This window comes from Nansenia antarctica (assembly GCF_963989245.1).
Source record: "Nansenia antarctica genome assembly, chromosome: 13".
NCBI lineage: Eukaryota > Metazoa > Chordata > Actinopteri > Argentiniformes > Microstomatidae > Nansenia > Nansenia antarctica.
Genome location: NC_137683.1, coordinates 11,823,867 through 11,841,618, shown reverse-complemented (window position 1 = coordinate 11,841,618; position 17,752 = coordinate 11,823,867). Strand labels below are relative to the sequence as shown.

Genomic DNA, 17,752 nt, shown 5'->3' with positions numbered 1-17,752 from the left:
AAAACAGAGATAATTGTATTCGGTAAACCTGACAAAAGATCGAAAGTCAGTGCAAAACTTGATTCTCTCTCTAAACTAAAAAATAGGTCAGAAATCTTAGTGTAGTTCTAGACTCTAAACTTCAACAGCCACATGAACTCGATAACTAAATCAGCCTACTATCACCTGAAAAACATAACAAGAATGAGAGGTTTCATGTCCAAATAAGATCTTGAAAAAAAAAAAATCATCCATGCATTTGTTTAGAGTAGACTTGATTATTGTAATGGTCTACTGACAGGCCTATCTAAAGGGGCTGTTCGTAAGCTGCAGCTCATCCAAAACGCAACTGCTAGGGTCCTAACAAAAATGAATACGTTTGAACACATTACACCAATCCTGAGATCCCTACACTGGCTACCAGTCTCTGACAGAAAATGGTCTTGGACCAAAATACATATCAGATGTCCTCCCACCCTATATTCATATCAGATCTCCTCCCTCCCTATATTCATATCAGATCTCCTCCCTCCCTATATTCATATCAGATGTCCTCCCACCCTATATTCATATCAGATCTCCTCCCACCCTATATTCATATCAGATGTCCTCCCACCCTATATTCATATCAGATTACCTCCCACCCTGTATTCAAATCAGATCTCCTCCCACCCTATATTCATATCAGATCTCCTCCCACCCTATATTCATATCAGATCTCCTCCCTCCCTATATTCAATTCAGATCTCCTCCCTCCCTATATTCATATCAGATCTCCTCCCACCCTATATTCCCTAAGGCCCCTAAGGTCAGCTGCTGTATGCTCCTGGAACAAACTCCCTGAAGAAATCAAACAGGCACAATCCCTAAACATATTTAAATCTAAGCTAAAAACCTTCATGTTTTGCAGAAGTTATGATTAAACACTTCTTCTAAGATTGAACTATTGTCTTATTAAATGTTTTATCTATTTACCTCTTATATTTGCTTTTATTCAGTCGTTTTTATTTTCTTGCTATGCTCCTCTTATCTTCGTATTTTTAAATAATGGATGTAAAGCACTTTGAATTGCCCCTGTTGTATGAAATGTGCCATACAAATAAACTTGCCTTGCCACTGGCAGCATTGATTTTACAGCAGTGCAATGACCCTCACCACTATACAACAAAGACTTACCATCCGTGTCTTCAATCTCCACTTCTACTTCGACCTCTTGTTTCACCATCACTCCCTCCTCCCTCATTTCTTCTCCTCCATCTTCTTCTTTCACCATCACACCCTTCTGCATTACAGCTGCACCTCCTTCCTCTTCTTTCACCATCACTCTCTTCTCCTCCACTTCTTCTTTCACCATCACACCATTCTCCTCTACATCTTCTTCCTCCAGCTTCACTGCCACCATCGCTGGACCCCACTGTGTGATTTTCAGGGCTGGAGAACCACAGCCAGATCCGGGGGACTCTGTGGACTCTGGTTCATACATGGTTACATGAGCTGAAGAGGACCTGCATCTAGAAACAGTGGAGGCACAAACAGTGCAGGGTCAATTGACAGCCAACCAGTTCAATTAAAGCCCATCTAGACTAAAAATGCAATAATCTATGGATTACTGATTGCATTTCTTTGTAATAAAAGGGTCTGGAAAGTACATTAAATGGTTCCAATTGTATTTTGTGTCCAAGAAAAAATTACAATAAACTTCTAGTTAGGCTCAACTTCCTGGTCAGACAGAGGGCTGTGTGGGCGTGGACTTTGCACGCTTGACTGCTATTTAATTACCAACTGTTTAGCTGCTGCTGAAATGTGTAAATACTGAGCTAATACAATGACTTGGCTAAGATTATAGTTATGCACCTGGCAGTATAATTCATCATATCAATTCAATGACCACCATTAGCATACTGTACACCTGGCACCCTATGGTGAATTATTGAACACAATAGGCTACTTGTGGACAGGATTCACAGCATGTGTATGACTTACTGATCAGTTGTTCCACAATGGTGTTGTCCTCCTTTTCTAATTTGCTGCCGTATTTTCACAATATCCTCCATGTTTAGTTTCTTCCCACACTGGACGTAGCACTGGCGCATGTCGTCATCACGATAGCGCTCTTCGACCTCTTGACCTCTAGTCTTGACCGCTGAACTGGCGTTACTGTCACTATCCATGTCATTACTGTCACTATCCATGTCATTACTGTCACTATCCATGTCATTCGGTGCTTCAGAGAGTCGATGCCTCTCTTTAAGAGCATGTGCATCTTGCCCTGAGGCATTTGTGCTGAGCATCTCATCTTTGGCCTTTTGGTTTTTGATGTAGTGCCGTAAAAACATATCCCACGGTGTGTCGTACTCTTCTTTAATGTTGGGAGAGTGATGGTTCCTACTATGGGTGGGAGGTGGTGGTAGTGGTGGTGGCTGGAGCCTAATAAGATTGTCCTTCCGGTGGTTCTGTCCTTCTGTCTCTGCATCAGGGGACCCAAGGTGTGTCCTCTGGCTCTCTGACACTGAATAAGCAGAAGCATCCATCATTGCCCAGATGGGGAGTTCACAGTGCAGGGAATCCTACGAATGAAGATGATCAAAATATTAAAACAAGTGAAGAAGAAATTTAAATTTAATTTAAATTTAAGAGTGAAGAAATTTAATTTGTAATCATCAGAAGTGGAAAACAGTAGCCAAGCTACAGTTAGGTCCATATATTGGACTCTGACAGAATTGTTGTTATTTAAGCTGTTTAGTAAAACATACAGATTTCAAAACTTAGTTATAGAATGAACATGGCCTTAAGTGCAGACTCAAATACCCTCTTTAATTTGAGGGTATTAATATCCAAATTGGAGGAAGGGTGTAGAAATTACAGCTCTTTAATATGTAGCCCCCTCCTTTTCAAGAGACCAAAAGGAAAATACCCTACGCTTCGTGCTTTGAATTGCCGTATTACCCTACATGGAACCGTGGGAATTGTTTTGATAGCACATTTTGTTTAGGAATTACGGTAATGAGAACAATGTGTGTAAAATGCATGGCCGTTTTTATGAAGGCGTTTATTTTATATAAAACGATTTATGACAGTTGTATAGTGGTATTGACAAAAACCGTTGCTATTTTCAAAAACCGGGGTTTACGGTACAACCGTCAAATCGCCCAACCCTAGTATCTGTGATATCTACCCAGTGTTTCCTATATTCCTGATGCTGAGCTGCACTTTTCCCTCTTTGTGTATTCCGGTAAGCTGTCTCCAGTTAAAAGGTAGAAACCCATGCTACTTTACTGAGCTCTCTGAATTAATTCAGGAAGAAACCACGCTTGTCCTGAAGCCAGATGTACTGATAGACTATTAGGCGGTGGGCCGAAGCTGTCTATCTGCTTTCGTTTTCGAAATAATCGATCTACAACTATGGACTAGTTGATTTTTTCATATAAGCTAAATAGGTTTTTTTGGAACATGTTTCCGTCTGTTGGCAGCCGATTTTCGATCGACGTTTTATGAAAAGTAAACTTACGATCCATAAGTTAATAAGGAGAATGATTGGGGCTACTATGCCGCTAACCAATCAAAACCTGTTAAAGCGTCACCTGACTTGACGTCTGCCAATGATATTCCTTCAAAATACGTAAACAAGGAAGTAAACAACGTATTATCTGGAAAGACGAGAAGACTGAGTTGTTTCGGATAACTTTACTGTCAAGTAATGTTTCAGGTAAGATTTGCATGTCATACTAATTAATATCACATATTAATGAACACGTCCATGTCATGTTGTGTCAATACAAACATGTTCTAATATGCTATTTTAGTGAAAAATCCAACCAAACGTCACACGCGATTGTGAAGCTAATGAATTAACAAGCTATCTAACTTTAAAGGGTACAATAGCTAAGTTACCAATGTCAACTATGTCTATTCTCAATCATTTCAGTAATAATTGTGCCAAATTGGGACCAGTAACATTAACTTGTGTGTGAGTACGTTACAGTATGTGTGTGCAAGCATGTTTTTGATATTGTCAATCGTCTCACTTTTACGAGGTGAGCTGGTAAGACAAAACCCAAGACTAAATGTATCTTCACTTGCCTTGCCTATAATTGACGAGACTAGACAAAGATTCAAGTGTTTAGAGAACATTTATAACACTATTGTGTTTTCGCAGTGCAAACACAGACACATGTCTGTACATGGTAGGTTGTTAGATTTGCATGTGCATCTCCCTTTCACACATTTTGTTTTTTTTGCAGGAGCAGTATACAAGCTCTAAAACTGAAATATTTGTCCCGTCTGCATATTATGCACTGAATAATATGTGTTTTTTTATTTAGGCTGAACGTAGTGGTAGTCTTTGAGCGGAGAAGTCTAGGCTTTGGTGGTGTATCATTGTCAGTTTGACCTTCTGCTTCTACTACATTGTAAGGGAGGGGGGGGAGGGAAGGGAGAGAGAGAGAGACATATGATACTCTATGCATTGTAATAGTAATGCTTCCAAAGTTATAGCCTAGTTTATTTACAACTCTCCTAATCTGTTTCCCCAGGTAACCCCAGATGCTCAGCCCTGGACTGCACTGCACATCTTCTGGACCTGACCTGACAGGGCTGACCCTGACCCATTGATGCCTTGTTCATATCTTGTTCATGTCATATCTTAGCTTGTTTATATCATATTGTTAATAATGTTCATGTCATATCATGTCATATTAATCTTAGCTTGTTTATATCATATTGTTCTTATAAATAACTTATATTGCTATAAAACACACCTGCAGCCTCCTGTACTGATTTTTCCCTTTTCTTGCGGGCTCTTTCAATGTTTCGTATGTTGGCATACTGCATATAGCATTGTCTATGGTAGCCAATATTGTGGTTATAGTGGTTCTCCAGCTGCACAGCCGCAGAGAGGAAAGCGCTACAGAGAGTCGTGAGATCGGCCCAGAAGATCATCGGCGCCCCCCTCCCCTCTCTGGAAGAGCTGTACAACACACGCTGCCTCAGGAAGGCCTCCAAGATCTCCAGAGACCCATCCCACCCTGGGAACGAACACTTTGTTCAGGACCGGTTCAGGACCATGTCCGCAAGGACAAATAGACTGAAGCTCAGCTTCTACCCTAGGGCCATTCAGGCCCTGAACACAGCAAATACCTAGATTCTAGGCCCTGGACAATCTAGACAATTTGATGGCAGCTACTAGATTGTAATCAAGTGCAATACTGAAACACAACTGTGAACATTTCAAACCTGCAAACTGCGACACTTTAAATGAATGTGCAATAATACTATGTGCAATATGACAACCCTCGGGTACATAAGGTTCAGAGATAGGAAATGTTAGGATATGTATAGCATAGCATAGAGTACAGCACAGTGTTTTATTTGTATAGTATAGTATAGTGGATAGTGTACATAGCCTTTATTTATGTAAACCAGCTCTTTTCCCTTCTTGTTTTTAGTATTTTTTTTCCTAGCACCAGGGGAGCCCCCTCTCCCAAATATATATAATACCAATATATATATATAATAGCAATTTGGCTTTCTGCAGTGTGAAGATTCACCCACTGTAGAGAACAATGTACAAATTTGGTCCAACTTGCATCTGAAAATGCTGTAATATTGTCCGTTCGGTTTGTTAAATGCATACAACACTCCATAATTCATCACATCTCGTTATTTCCCCGCGGTTGCTAGGGTTAACATACAGTCAGTTGCTAGGGTTAACAGCCATTGTTTACATTTCGGGGTCCTAATGAAGCCGTACTCGAATTCTGATTGGTTTATCAACTAGAGCGACCAGCGATGTGCCTGAGCAGACAGACTATTAAAAAATAAGTTTGTGAAAATCTCCGACATAATACAGCTGCAAACAAAATTGTTATAGACTTAAGAGAATTACTTAATATCGTATGTAAGAGATCGTTTACTCCGTAGATGGAAAAAGATAAACTTCGCGATAAACGCGTTCGGCCCACCACCTTATCCTTCAGCTCAGAAATAGATGTACTGCCATGATTATAAATAAAACCTTTTACTTCTCTAAATCAAGTTATTATTTAAACACCATCTCTGATTCTGGCGGTGATCCAACTACATATTGGAAAGCAGTTAAATCACAATAAATAGTTCCTCTCCCTGTCAACGTCATCAACTTTTATCTGAGTCTAACATCAGATATGGATACAAACAGAATAAGTGACGCTTTCCACCAGCATTTTATCAATCACTCCAACTCCTACCGTCAGGTCGACGCCTCCGTTGTTGTTCAAGCTAGTGTCGCTTTCCCAGTCTTTGTGTAATAAGTGAACATGTTGTAATGTTTGCCCTCTAGCACAGTTATAAACGTAATAAATGACTCGTGTTGTCTTCAGTCTCAGCACCGTGTGCGTTTATGGATCCGCCATTTTAGTTCCACATCCCGTTCCTTGGTCTCGCGAGAATAACTGACGTCTTTATGACGTCTGAAGTTTATTTGTATAGCATTTTTCATACAACAGGGGCAATTCAAAGTGCTTTCCAGTTTTTTGAAATACAAATATGATACACAAACAAAATACAAATATGATGCCTTAGGTTAGGAGAGACGTCAGCTATTCCCGTGAGACCAACGAACAGGTCCATACACAGTCCGCTAGGTGGCGGTAATGCGCCTTAAGTTGGTCGCAAACCTTCTAACTGAGAAGAAGAAAAAGCCCAACGAACAGGATGTGGAACTAAGATGGCGGGTCAATAAATGCACACAGTGCTGAGACTGAAGACAACACGAGTCATTTATTAAGTTTATAACTGTGCTAGAGGGCAAACATTACAACATGTTCACTTATTACACAAAGACTGGGAAAGCGACACTAGCTTGAACAACAACGGAAGCGCCGACCTGACGGTAGGAGTTGACACATATTAAAGAGCTGTAATTCCTAGACCTTTCCTCCAATCTGGATAGGAATACCCTCAAATTAAAGATTATTATATTATTATGATATATATATTATTATAGCTTGGCTACTGTTTTCCACTTCTGGTAAAAAAAAAAAAAAACTAATTGATTAAATTTCTTCACTCTTGTTTTAATATTTTGATCATCTTTATTCGTAGGATTCCCTGCACTGTGAACTCCCCATCTGGGCAATGATGGATGCTTCTGCTTGTTCTGGTCATGACGACATGCGCCAGTGCTACGTCCAGTGTGGGAAGAAACTAAACATGGAGGATATTGTGAAAATACGGCAGCGAATTAGAAAAGGAGGACAACACCATTGTGGTACAACTGATCAGTAAGTCATACACATGCTGTGAATCCTGTCCACAAGTAGCCTATTGTGTTCACAGGGTTCGACAGTAACGCTTGTCCGGAGCAAGTAAAACATTCACCGGGTTTGTTTGCGCGAGCCCGATGACGCTGCTGGATCCTGGATATTTTTAACTGTGTGCAGGAAGAACAACAGACGGCATAATAATAATATCTTTACTCCACGATCATCTAGTCGGGTCTGGCAGAGCGTTACTGTCGAACCCTGGTTCAATAATTCACCATAGGGTGCCAGGTGTACAGTATGCTAATGGTGGTCATTGAATTGATATGAATGAATGAATGAATGAATGAATGAATGAATGAATGAATGGTCTTTATTGTCATTGCTACAGTACAGGTACCAAACAACGAAATTTAGGAGGGGTGGCTCCCCTGGTGTTAGGAAAGGGAGAAAAAAAAAAAAATCACAAGAAGGGAAGGAGCTGGTTTACATAAATAAAGGCTATGTACACTATCCACTATACTATACTGTACAGATAGACGACTAGGGTTGTCATATTGCACAATAGTGTTATTTCACATTTATTTAAAGTGTCGCAGTTTGCAGGCTTGAAATGTACATGTTTGTGCCTTGTATGATGAATTATACTGCCAGGTGCATAACTATAATCTTAGCCAAGTCATTGTATTAGCTCAGTACATTTCAGCAGCAGCTAAACAGTTGGTAATTAAAGGGCAGAACTATAAGCACATCTAATAGATGAATGTCATGTATGATAACGCAGCAAGCTTGCTTGAAAGGGAGCTGCCAGTCAAGCGTGCAAAGTCCACGCCCATACAGCCCTCTGTCTGACCAGGAAGTTAAGCCTAACTAGAAGATTATTGTCATTTTTTCTTGGACACAAAATACAAATTTTGAACCGTTTAATGTCTATTTTACAGACCCTTTAATTACAAAGAAATGCAATCAGTAATCCATAGATTATTGCATTTGCAGGACATGTCCTGTCAGTCTAGGTGGGCTTTCAGTGAACTGGTTGGCTGTCATTTATAATTGACTCTGCACTGTTTGTGCCTCCACTGTTTCTAGATGCAGGTCCTCTTCAGCTCATGTAACCATGTATGAACCAGAGTCCACAGAGTCCCCCGGATCTGGCTGTGGTTCTCCAGCCCTGAAAATCACACAGTGGGGTTCAGAGATGGTGGCAGTGAAGCTGGAGGAAGAAGATGTAGAGGAGAATGGTGTGATGGTGAAAGAAGAAGTGGAGGAGAAGAGAGTGATGGTGAAGGAAGAAGATGGAGGTGCAGCTGTAATGCAGAAGGGTGTGATGGTGAAAGAAGAAGATGGAGGAGAAGAAATGAGGGAGGAGGGAGTGATGGTGAAACAAGAGGTCGAAGTAGAAGTGGAGATTGAAGACACGGATGGTAAGTCTTTGTTGTGTAGTGGTGAGGGTCATTGCACTGCTGTAAAATCAATGCTGCCTGTGGCAAGGCAAGTTTATTTGTACGGCACATTTCATATAACAGGGGCAATTCAAAGTGCTTTACATAGCCTATATTATTTAAAAATACAGCAAGAGGAGCATAGCAAGAAAATAAAAACGACTGAATAAAAGTAAATATAAGAGGTAAATAGATAAAACATTTAATAAGACAATAGTTCATGGATAAAAGACATTGATAGAAGTGTTTAATCATAACTACTGCAAAACATTCAAAAAGGTTTTTAGCTTAGATTTAAATATTTTTAGGCTTTGTGCCTGTTTGATTTCTTCAGGGAGTTTGTTCCAGGAGCATGCAGCAGCTGACCTTAGGGGCCTTAGGGAATATAGGGTGAGGAGGTCTGATATGAATATAGGGAGGGAGGAGATCTGATATGAATATAGGGTGGGATGAGATCTGATATGAATATAGGGAGGGAGGAGATCTGATATGAATATAGGGAGGGAGGAGATCTGGGGCCTCATTTATAAAGCTTGCGTACGCACACTAAGGTGCGTAAGCAAATTTTCCCGCAATTTTGGTATTTATAAAAACTGCGCACCTCTAGGCTACGCACACTGTGATCCATGCGTACGCATAGAAACTGGAGAAATGTCAACTGCGACTCCGCTGGCAGAAGGATGAAACAGGAGAAACGCTTTGAAATGGATACAATTTCCACCAACATAAATCGAAATATTACCTCACATATTATGCGAGTGCACACAAAGAATATACGTGCACACTGCACATATCTTATTCTCCCTTGTCCTGTACCCATCACAATGTAGCCTACATATATCTTTGTTCGTATCATATAGATATTCATGCAAATATATTAACTTTTTATATTCATATTCATTGCACATAGCACAAGGCTGGACAAGTTGAGCACCGTTCCTGATTCACTGTTCCCGAGTGCTCAGTGGGTAACGTCCCGATAAGTCCAATGATCGCAATATCCATACATTGAAGAACATGAACAAGCCCACTGTAGACAATTGACTATCATCCCCAAGCACACCCCATGTATACGGACTACGAACATTTTAAGCGCACAGACACTTTATTACTGAGCTATCTATTATTACTAATTGCACCACCAGTGTATCTTGTCTTACTTAATCTGTAATTATTAAACAATACTTGGATGTTATGACATGTATTATCATGAATAGTAAGGTGAACAGTAGGACGAATCACGTTTAAACTGACTCCGTTGTTGAAGCAGTCTGGAACATAGATATTATATAGACAAGAGAAGAGAGTTTCGGTGCGTACGCAAAGCAAGAACATTTGGATTCTGATTTATAAAAGGCACGCGCACCGTACGCAAGTGGAATTTGCGGGACACTCTTCCCACACCTGCTTCCCTTTATCCCAATCAACCCTAAATGTTGTGCACGGGAACGAGCGTCTCGCCCCACCGTTTTTAACACCCATGCTTTGCCTATTATTGGTCAGTTAAATGCCCGTCAGAAGGCGAAAAAGAATTCACCCACTCAATTTCTGCGCAGTAGTTCCGCTTAACGAACACATAACAATATGAAACTCTCTATAATATATATGTTCCAGACTGTATCGACAACGTGTTCACCCTATTATTTATGATAATACATTTCATAACATTCAAGTATTGTTTAATAATTACAGATTCAATTAAATATGATTCCCGATTAAACTGTACAACATATCTCCCTTTGTATTTATTATGTTAAATCATGTTTTTTCTTTTAGATTAGGTTCAATCTTATTGTCATTGACAAGTACCAAGGTTGTCACAAGGAAATGCAGTTCGTCATCTAACCTGCATTGTAGAAAAGCCAAGCATGTTTCAAGTTTATTGTTACGTTACATTTAAGAGAGTAACATTCGTAGGCTTCGGTTCCTGACATGGCAGCACAAGACATAAGGCAATAGGCATAATACAAGATAAAGGTGACAATATTACAGCTAAGACAGGATACACTAGTGATGCAACTAGTAATAATAGATAGTTCAGTTCAGTAATCTGTGTGCTTAAAGTTTTCGTAGTCCGTATACATAGGGATGGGGTGTAGGCCTACTTGGGGATGATAGTCAATTGTCTACAGTGGGCCTGTTCATGTTCTTCACTGTATGGATATTGCAATCATTGGACTTATCGGGAACGTTACCCTTATGAAGACGTACATTACTGTGAAGTCAATGCGGACGGTGGTCAACCTCGCGCTACGTGCAATGAATATTTATGTAAAAAGTAAATATATTTGCATGAATATCAATATGATATGTACAGTAAAGATATATGTATATAGTGTGATGCGTACAGGACAAGGACGAATAAGATATGTGCAGTGTGCACGTATCCTTTGTGTGCACTCCTTCATAATACATGAGAGGCAATATTATGTCGGTGGAAATGGTATCCATTTCAAAGCGTTTCTCCTCTTTCATCCTTCTGCCAGCGGAGTCGCAGTTGCTCATTTCTCCAGTTACTATGCATACGCATGGGTCCCAGTGTGCTTAGAGGTGCGCACAGTTTCACGCCAAGTTCCTTTTTTATAAATCCCAAATTTGCGGGAGGATTTACGTACGCATGTACGTACGCAAGTCACAGAATCAATCAATCAGATTCTAACCTCTCCATCATGGGCAAGACCAAAAAGTTGTATAAGGACGTCAGGGACAATATTGTAGACCTGCACAAGGCTGGAATGGGCTACAAGACCACCAGCAAGCAGCTTGTTACTGTTGTGCGATTAATTGAAAATAACAGAAAGACAAAATAACCGTCAATCGCCCTCGGTCTGGGGCGCCGAAAATGAAATGCATCTGCGTTTCCTTGTCTTAGTACTTCTCAATGACAATAAGTTTGAATCTAATCTAATCTAAAAGAGAAATTATTTAGTATAATAACTACAAAGCGAGGTATCTGTTTTTGCAAAACAACCTCTCAAATGTTGTAGTTTAATCAGGAATCATATTGGATCTGTAATTATTATACATATTATACCAATACTTGGATGTTATGACATTATCATAAATAATAAGGTAAACAGTAGGACGAATCACGTTTAAACTGATTCCGTTGTCGATGCAGTCTGGAACATGTTATATATGGTCTGGCGAGAACGTTCGTTGCGCGGAAATTTACTGATTGGGTGAAAAGTATTTTTTTTCGGCGTTCTGTCGGCCGTTTGACTGACCATTTATATGCAACGTTTGCAGGAAAAGTGCCATATAAATAAAAAGTTATTATTTTATTATAGGCAACTATGGGCGTCAAAAAGGGTGGGACAAGACGCTCGTTCACGTGTGCAACAGAGTTGATTGGAAGCAGGCGTGGAACTTGCAAATTCCACTGGCGTGCGCACCGTTTTATAAATCCGAATGTTGGCGACGTAAATGTTCTTGCTTTGCAAAGGTGCGTAGGTACGCAAAGCTTTATAAATGAGGCCCCTGATATGAATATAGGGAGGGAGGAGATCTGATATGAATATAGGGTGGGAGGAGATCTGATATGAATATACGGAGGGAGGAGATCTGATATGAATATAGGGAGGGAGGAGATCTGATATGAATATAGGGAGGGAGGAGATCTGATATGAATACAGGGTGGGAGGAGATCTGATATAAATATAGGGTGGGAGGAGATCTGATATGAATATAGGGTGGGAGGAGGTCTGATATGAATATAGGGAGGGAGGAGATCTGATATGAATATAGGGAGGGAGGAGATCTGATATGAATATAGGGTGGGAGGAGATCTGATATGAATATAGGGTGAGGAGATCTGATATGAATACAGGGAGGGAGGACATCTGATATGAATATAGGGAGGGAGGAGATCTGATATGAATATAGGGAGGGAGGAGGTCTGATATGAATATAGGGAGGACAGGGCTTGACATTAAGCTTTTTCAGGTACTTGTCCTTCGGACAAGTGAACTTATCTTTTACTTGTCCTGGAGCTCAAGTTACTTGTCCAAATCCAAAGATTTTGAAAAAGCAATAATATGAATAATAATATATTATATATATATTATATTATATTACACCGGCCACTTCATTAGGTACACCTTTTCAACTGCTTGTTAACGCAAATACCTAATCAGCCAATCATGTGGCAGCAACTCAATGCATTTAGGCATGTAGACATGGTCAAGACGATCTGCTGAAGTTCAAACCAGCATCAGAATGGGAAATAAAGGTGATTTAAGTGACTTTGAACCTGGCATGGTTGTTGGTGCCAGACGGGCTGTTGCGTGATATTATAGTGTCAATATGGACCAAAATCTCTGAGGAATGTTTACTTTCCAGCACCTTGTTGAATCTATGCCACGAAGAATTAAGGCAGTTCTGAAGGCAAAAGAGGGGGTCCAACCCCAAGGTGTGCCTAACTAAGTGGCCAGTGAGTGTATGTGTATGCAAATAACACATTTGACTACTATTGATTTGATAATGATGTATCCTTAATTTTCTAATGTATTCATTAAACAATATTTTGTAATTATTTAAAAACGTACCCTAACCCTTTTAGATTAAGATTGGCCACAAAAGGGATGAATATCTAGGAATATTTACAAAAAATGTTTGTAACTGGGTCATTGACGGATAAGACTTTTGAATGGGCCAATTTTAAAATACTAACAATAACAATATATTTGGCCATTATTCAAACATTTGGAATGTAGTGTACACATGCATTTATGCAAAAAACCCAAATTAAGAGATTTTAGTGTTTTTAAAGTTGAATTAATAGGACACGCCCTTAAAAAAAAGTCATTTGGGGCGACCGTAATTGTCTTCACAAGTTTATTCTATAATGGCAGTGTCTCCCTCGTAATGCAGTTACAATACCCATTTTTGTTCTAAAACCCATAAAACTGATTTAAAATGTGTACAGATAATATCCACTTAAGCATAGTATACAATTGATTAATATTTGAGCCAAAACTGATGGATATTCGATTTTGAATTTAGTACAGTAATTGCCAATAGTTGGTTACCCCACATGACAGATGGTCGCCCCAAATGATGAAAAAACCGCAAGTAGTTAAAAGTCTATTTAAAATGTACACAATACAGTTCAGACTAAAGAAAACGGAACAAAGTTTTTATTACAATCTTTTCAAGTGGTCAAGTCAAAAATATTCTTAAATTCATTCAAATATCACAGAACAAAAAAAATGTCAAACGTAAAACGCGTAGGTTACAAGTTTCGTCAGGAACATTCAAATATCACAAATTTTAAAAACATTAAACATTTAAAAAGTTAAAGTGCAATGCACATTATATGCTTCAGGAACTTCTTCAAGAACAAATATTTCACAAATGTAAATTTTCACATCCTTGTCATCTCATCTTTGGTTTTGTCAATCTATGAGAGAGAGAAGGAGGGTTAAGTAGCATCACTTTTGTGGACCCTGGTAGTCACATTGCACAGGGATCAACAATTTCAGTCAATAAAAAGTAAACAGTTGTATATGGAATAAAAACTAAACACCAACACAGTTCTATAGAGTCAATAAACAATAAACACCAACATAGTTGCATGGATGAAATCAACACTAAACACCTACAACACAGTTGTATCAGTTCCCTGTATATGACCTACAACACAGGCTGGTTGGAGCAGTGGATCATTTGTTACATTAAAACGATGTTTAGGAACATCAGCATGTAACAAACTAGGCTATTTCCATTTCATTGTTACTGTAATTTCATTGTCTTTGCTATTGTCATTTCATTCTCATTTGTCACTTCCATTTTCTTTTTGTTCCTTTATTTCCCCATTTTATTGCCATTTCCTTACTCATTGCATTGTGACCAATGACCATCTAATCATTGTGACCAGACTCATGGTAAACTGCAGGCATTTCTTTAACACCAGGGGCCTCATTTATAGAATCTGGATAAAATGTGATCTTACCCTTGGCGTACGTAGAAAACCATGTCAAAATAGTGAATCATAAAATGTCAACGTGAGTCAATTTGACAGTGGAAACGATCGTAGCTCTACGTCAGGTCTTGACTTGACGTACGCACATTACCTACTAGTTATGCAAAGTTATTACAGGCATGTGAGCCGCACTCGAACACGTTAATGCCTACTTAACTGTAATTCATGCGAAGTGAAAGTGGCTCGTAATAAAATTAACAATGTTGTTATCAGCCGAGAAAACAACATTTAATTCAAGATTTAAAGGGAACTGATGTTTATGATTGTATTTCAGTCTTCCTTTATATGCCATTAGGCTATTGTATGGTGTAATCATTCTAAATTGAGGCGTGATAAAGGCAGTCGGGTATATCCCAGCCCTCCTTCAGCCGCATCCTGCCTGATGTGATCGGGGGAATTCGGGGGCGAGCGTTTGCGACCGCGCATCTATTTCTGATAAGACAGTCGATCTCCTCCTCAGTAAAGTTTCTCTTCTTTTGTTTGTCTACCATCATGTGAACTCGTCAAAGGTGCTGCTCAACACCTCAATCAAGCCTATTTATAGCACTTGGCTTAATTCAGCTGCTATAATTGAGCCGCTATCACAGGGCGTAAATACAAAGCTCATTCACCTGCGTTCAATTTCAAGTACCGTATTTTCCGCACTATAAGGCGCACCGGATTATAAGGCGCACCTTCAATGAATGGCCTATTTTAGAATAGTTTTCATATACAAGGCGCACCGGATTATAAGGCGCACCGGATTATAAGGCGCACTGTCGGTTTTTTTTTTTGACTGGGGTTGCGTTATGCATCCACTAGATGGAGCTGTGCTAAAGGGAATGTCAACACAACAGTCAAATAAAGTCAAACTTTATTAAGCGTTCTTAAACGTTGTTCAACGTTCAAACGTTGTTCAAACGTTAATGTGCATATTAACAATATTAACAATATTAACAATAACATATTAACAATATTAACAATATCTCCCAAACAATATAACAAGTTCACTCTTCTCCCAAACGTGGAGGGGAACGTTTCTTTGTCTTTGTAGACCTCAAGCTTCACATTCCAAAGGCATGGGTGTTCTACAATGACATGGAGACATAACAATATTAACAATAACATATTAACAATATTAACAATATCTCCCAGCCTTGTTCACTCTTCTCCCAAACGTGGAGGGGAACTTTTCTTTGTCTTTGTAGACCTCAAGCTTCACATTCCAAAGGCATGGGTGTTCTACAATGACATGGAGACAGAGGGATGAGATGTTCATTAATTCAATTCAGTCAAACATTCAAACTTTATTTCAGTAAACACGTAGTAAAAGAAACAGTCTGATACCACTAAATCAAACGTTAGTGCATAACTCAACATTGTTCAGTTATGTATAACACGTAAAGCTCACTTTTTCAGTTCATTCCTCGTCCACGAATCCCTTGAATTATTCTTCTTCAGTGTCCGAATTGCACAGTTGGGTGAGTACGGCATCCATTCAGAGCACATGATAGCATAACAATAGCATAGCATTCGCGGAGATTCCAAGATGGCGGCCGTCGTTTACTGATTACCGTAATGCTGCAAGCGGTGCGGCTTTGTAGTTTACCAGTCGTACTGAAACATTTTATTATTATTAAAAAAAAAATATTGGTCATGTAATTTTTGCATTTTGATCCATATATAAGGCGCACCGGATTATAAGGCGCACCGGATTATAAGGCGCACTGTCGTTTATTTTTTTTTTTGGGGACTTTTAAGTGCGCCTTATAGTGCGGAAAATACGGTATATTTGTTATTTATAGACGGAAGTACGTACGACAGACGTACGCAATTTTAAACAAGCACAGCCCGTTTTATAAATAATGCTTACGTCCATTTAGAAAAATGTGCTTACATTAAAGTTAAAGTTAAAGATGACGTTCAAGTAAATTTTTATAAATGAGCCCCCAGGCATTTCTGAACTTTACGCAGTCTTGGCAAGTCAGCTTCGAGACGCGAGAAGCATTCTGGTGGCCTAACTTACATACAAACTTAAGTTCAAGATATTACAGAAAAGGTCATTCCTAATCCTACTAACATGACAGTTCCAAATACACCAGAGAAAGATATAGCCTACTGCATGTTACCTATAGTTTTTTATCTTTCCTTTTTCCTGGCAAGATAGTCGGCTCTTGCTGCAGGGTCTGCGTTGACCCGCTGCCTGTATCGAGCAGTCTTCTGTTTGCTTGTTTGTGGTGCCATCTAGAAAATAGGTTAAACTAGTTAAACATAACTAATACATCTATGTGGGGAACATGACGCGTTCCGACCGGCAGGGGGAGCTATAGGACAGTTGGTGAAGGGATGAGGGTCCGATTGGCATCGGCTGATGCCAATTGGATCCTCATCAACGCGCGCTCTTAACGTGTGGCTTGGTTCCCCAGAAGAGGGTAGTCGGACTGAGTAGCCCGAGGACGGAGTAACGAACCAAACCAGTATACCAGAACGGAGGGTACCAGAGCGGGGATACCAGAACGGAGAAGCAGCGGAGTGTCAGGTGCCGAGGGACGGACGAGCGCTGCCGGGGAGCCGTGACCGAAAGGGTCGGGCTAGAAGCGGGCAGAGACGTTCTCGCTTGAGCAAGGCTCAGCCTGACTGAAACTCCAGAACAGCTGTTCCCGTAATAAAAACCCGCTCGTAAAAACTACCCAGCCTATTGTCTGTCTCCCTCTGTGCCCGAACCTGTTACAATCTACAATTACCTAAATGGAATGTCATGCTATACAATTTTTTACATTTCTTTCATAAGATTGCACAATAATCAAAAAGAAACGTTAATTCCTAAATAGGAATGGAAAATGACTGAAATGTAGACAAATATGTGTTAAAGTATACAAAGAGTTATGCTAAAACAAAGAACTGTATGTATATAAATCATTAATAAAATATAAATATACAGAAACTACAAATACAGGACGTATATCTATCATGTAAGACACTCAGCAGTGGTCACCCCACATGATACTAGGTCACCCCAGATGATGTTTTCAAGTTCAGTCAAATATTACAGGCTAACAGTTAGCTACAGAAACCAAACTAGCTACTTCTTACCACATGTCACTATCAAATTTATCATCAAAATATAGATT

General features: G+C 39.6%; 1 protein-coding gene across 2 annotated transcripts; it reads left to right on the top strand.

The window, feature by feature from the left end:
* The first annotated feature begins 6,722 nt into the window (after positions 1–6,722).
* Positions 6,723–17,245, top strand: LOC308169212 (uncharacterized protein). 2 transcript variants are annotated; one of them, XM_080543887.1, is made up of 4 exons: positions 6,723–6,847; positions 7,060–7,238; positions 8,307–8,641; positions 17,051–17,245. In XM_080543887.1, exons 2-4 carry the CDS (start codon positions 7,093–7,095, stop codon positions 17,068–17,070), a joined length of 501 nt encoding a protein of 166 aa, XP_080400013.1. In that variant the 5' UTR covers positions 6,723–6,847; positions 7,060–7,092; the 3' UTR covers positions 17,071–17,245. The 2 variants fall into 2 exon arrangements, with proteins under 2 accessions (XP_080400013.1, XP_080400012.1); XM_080543886.1 differs by having other exon boundaries at positions 17,048–17,245.
* Positions 17,246–17,752: the final 507 nt, after the last annotated feature.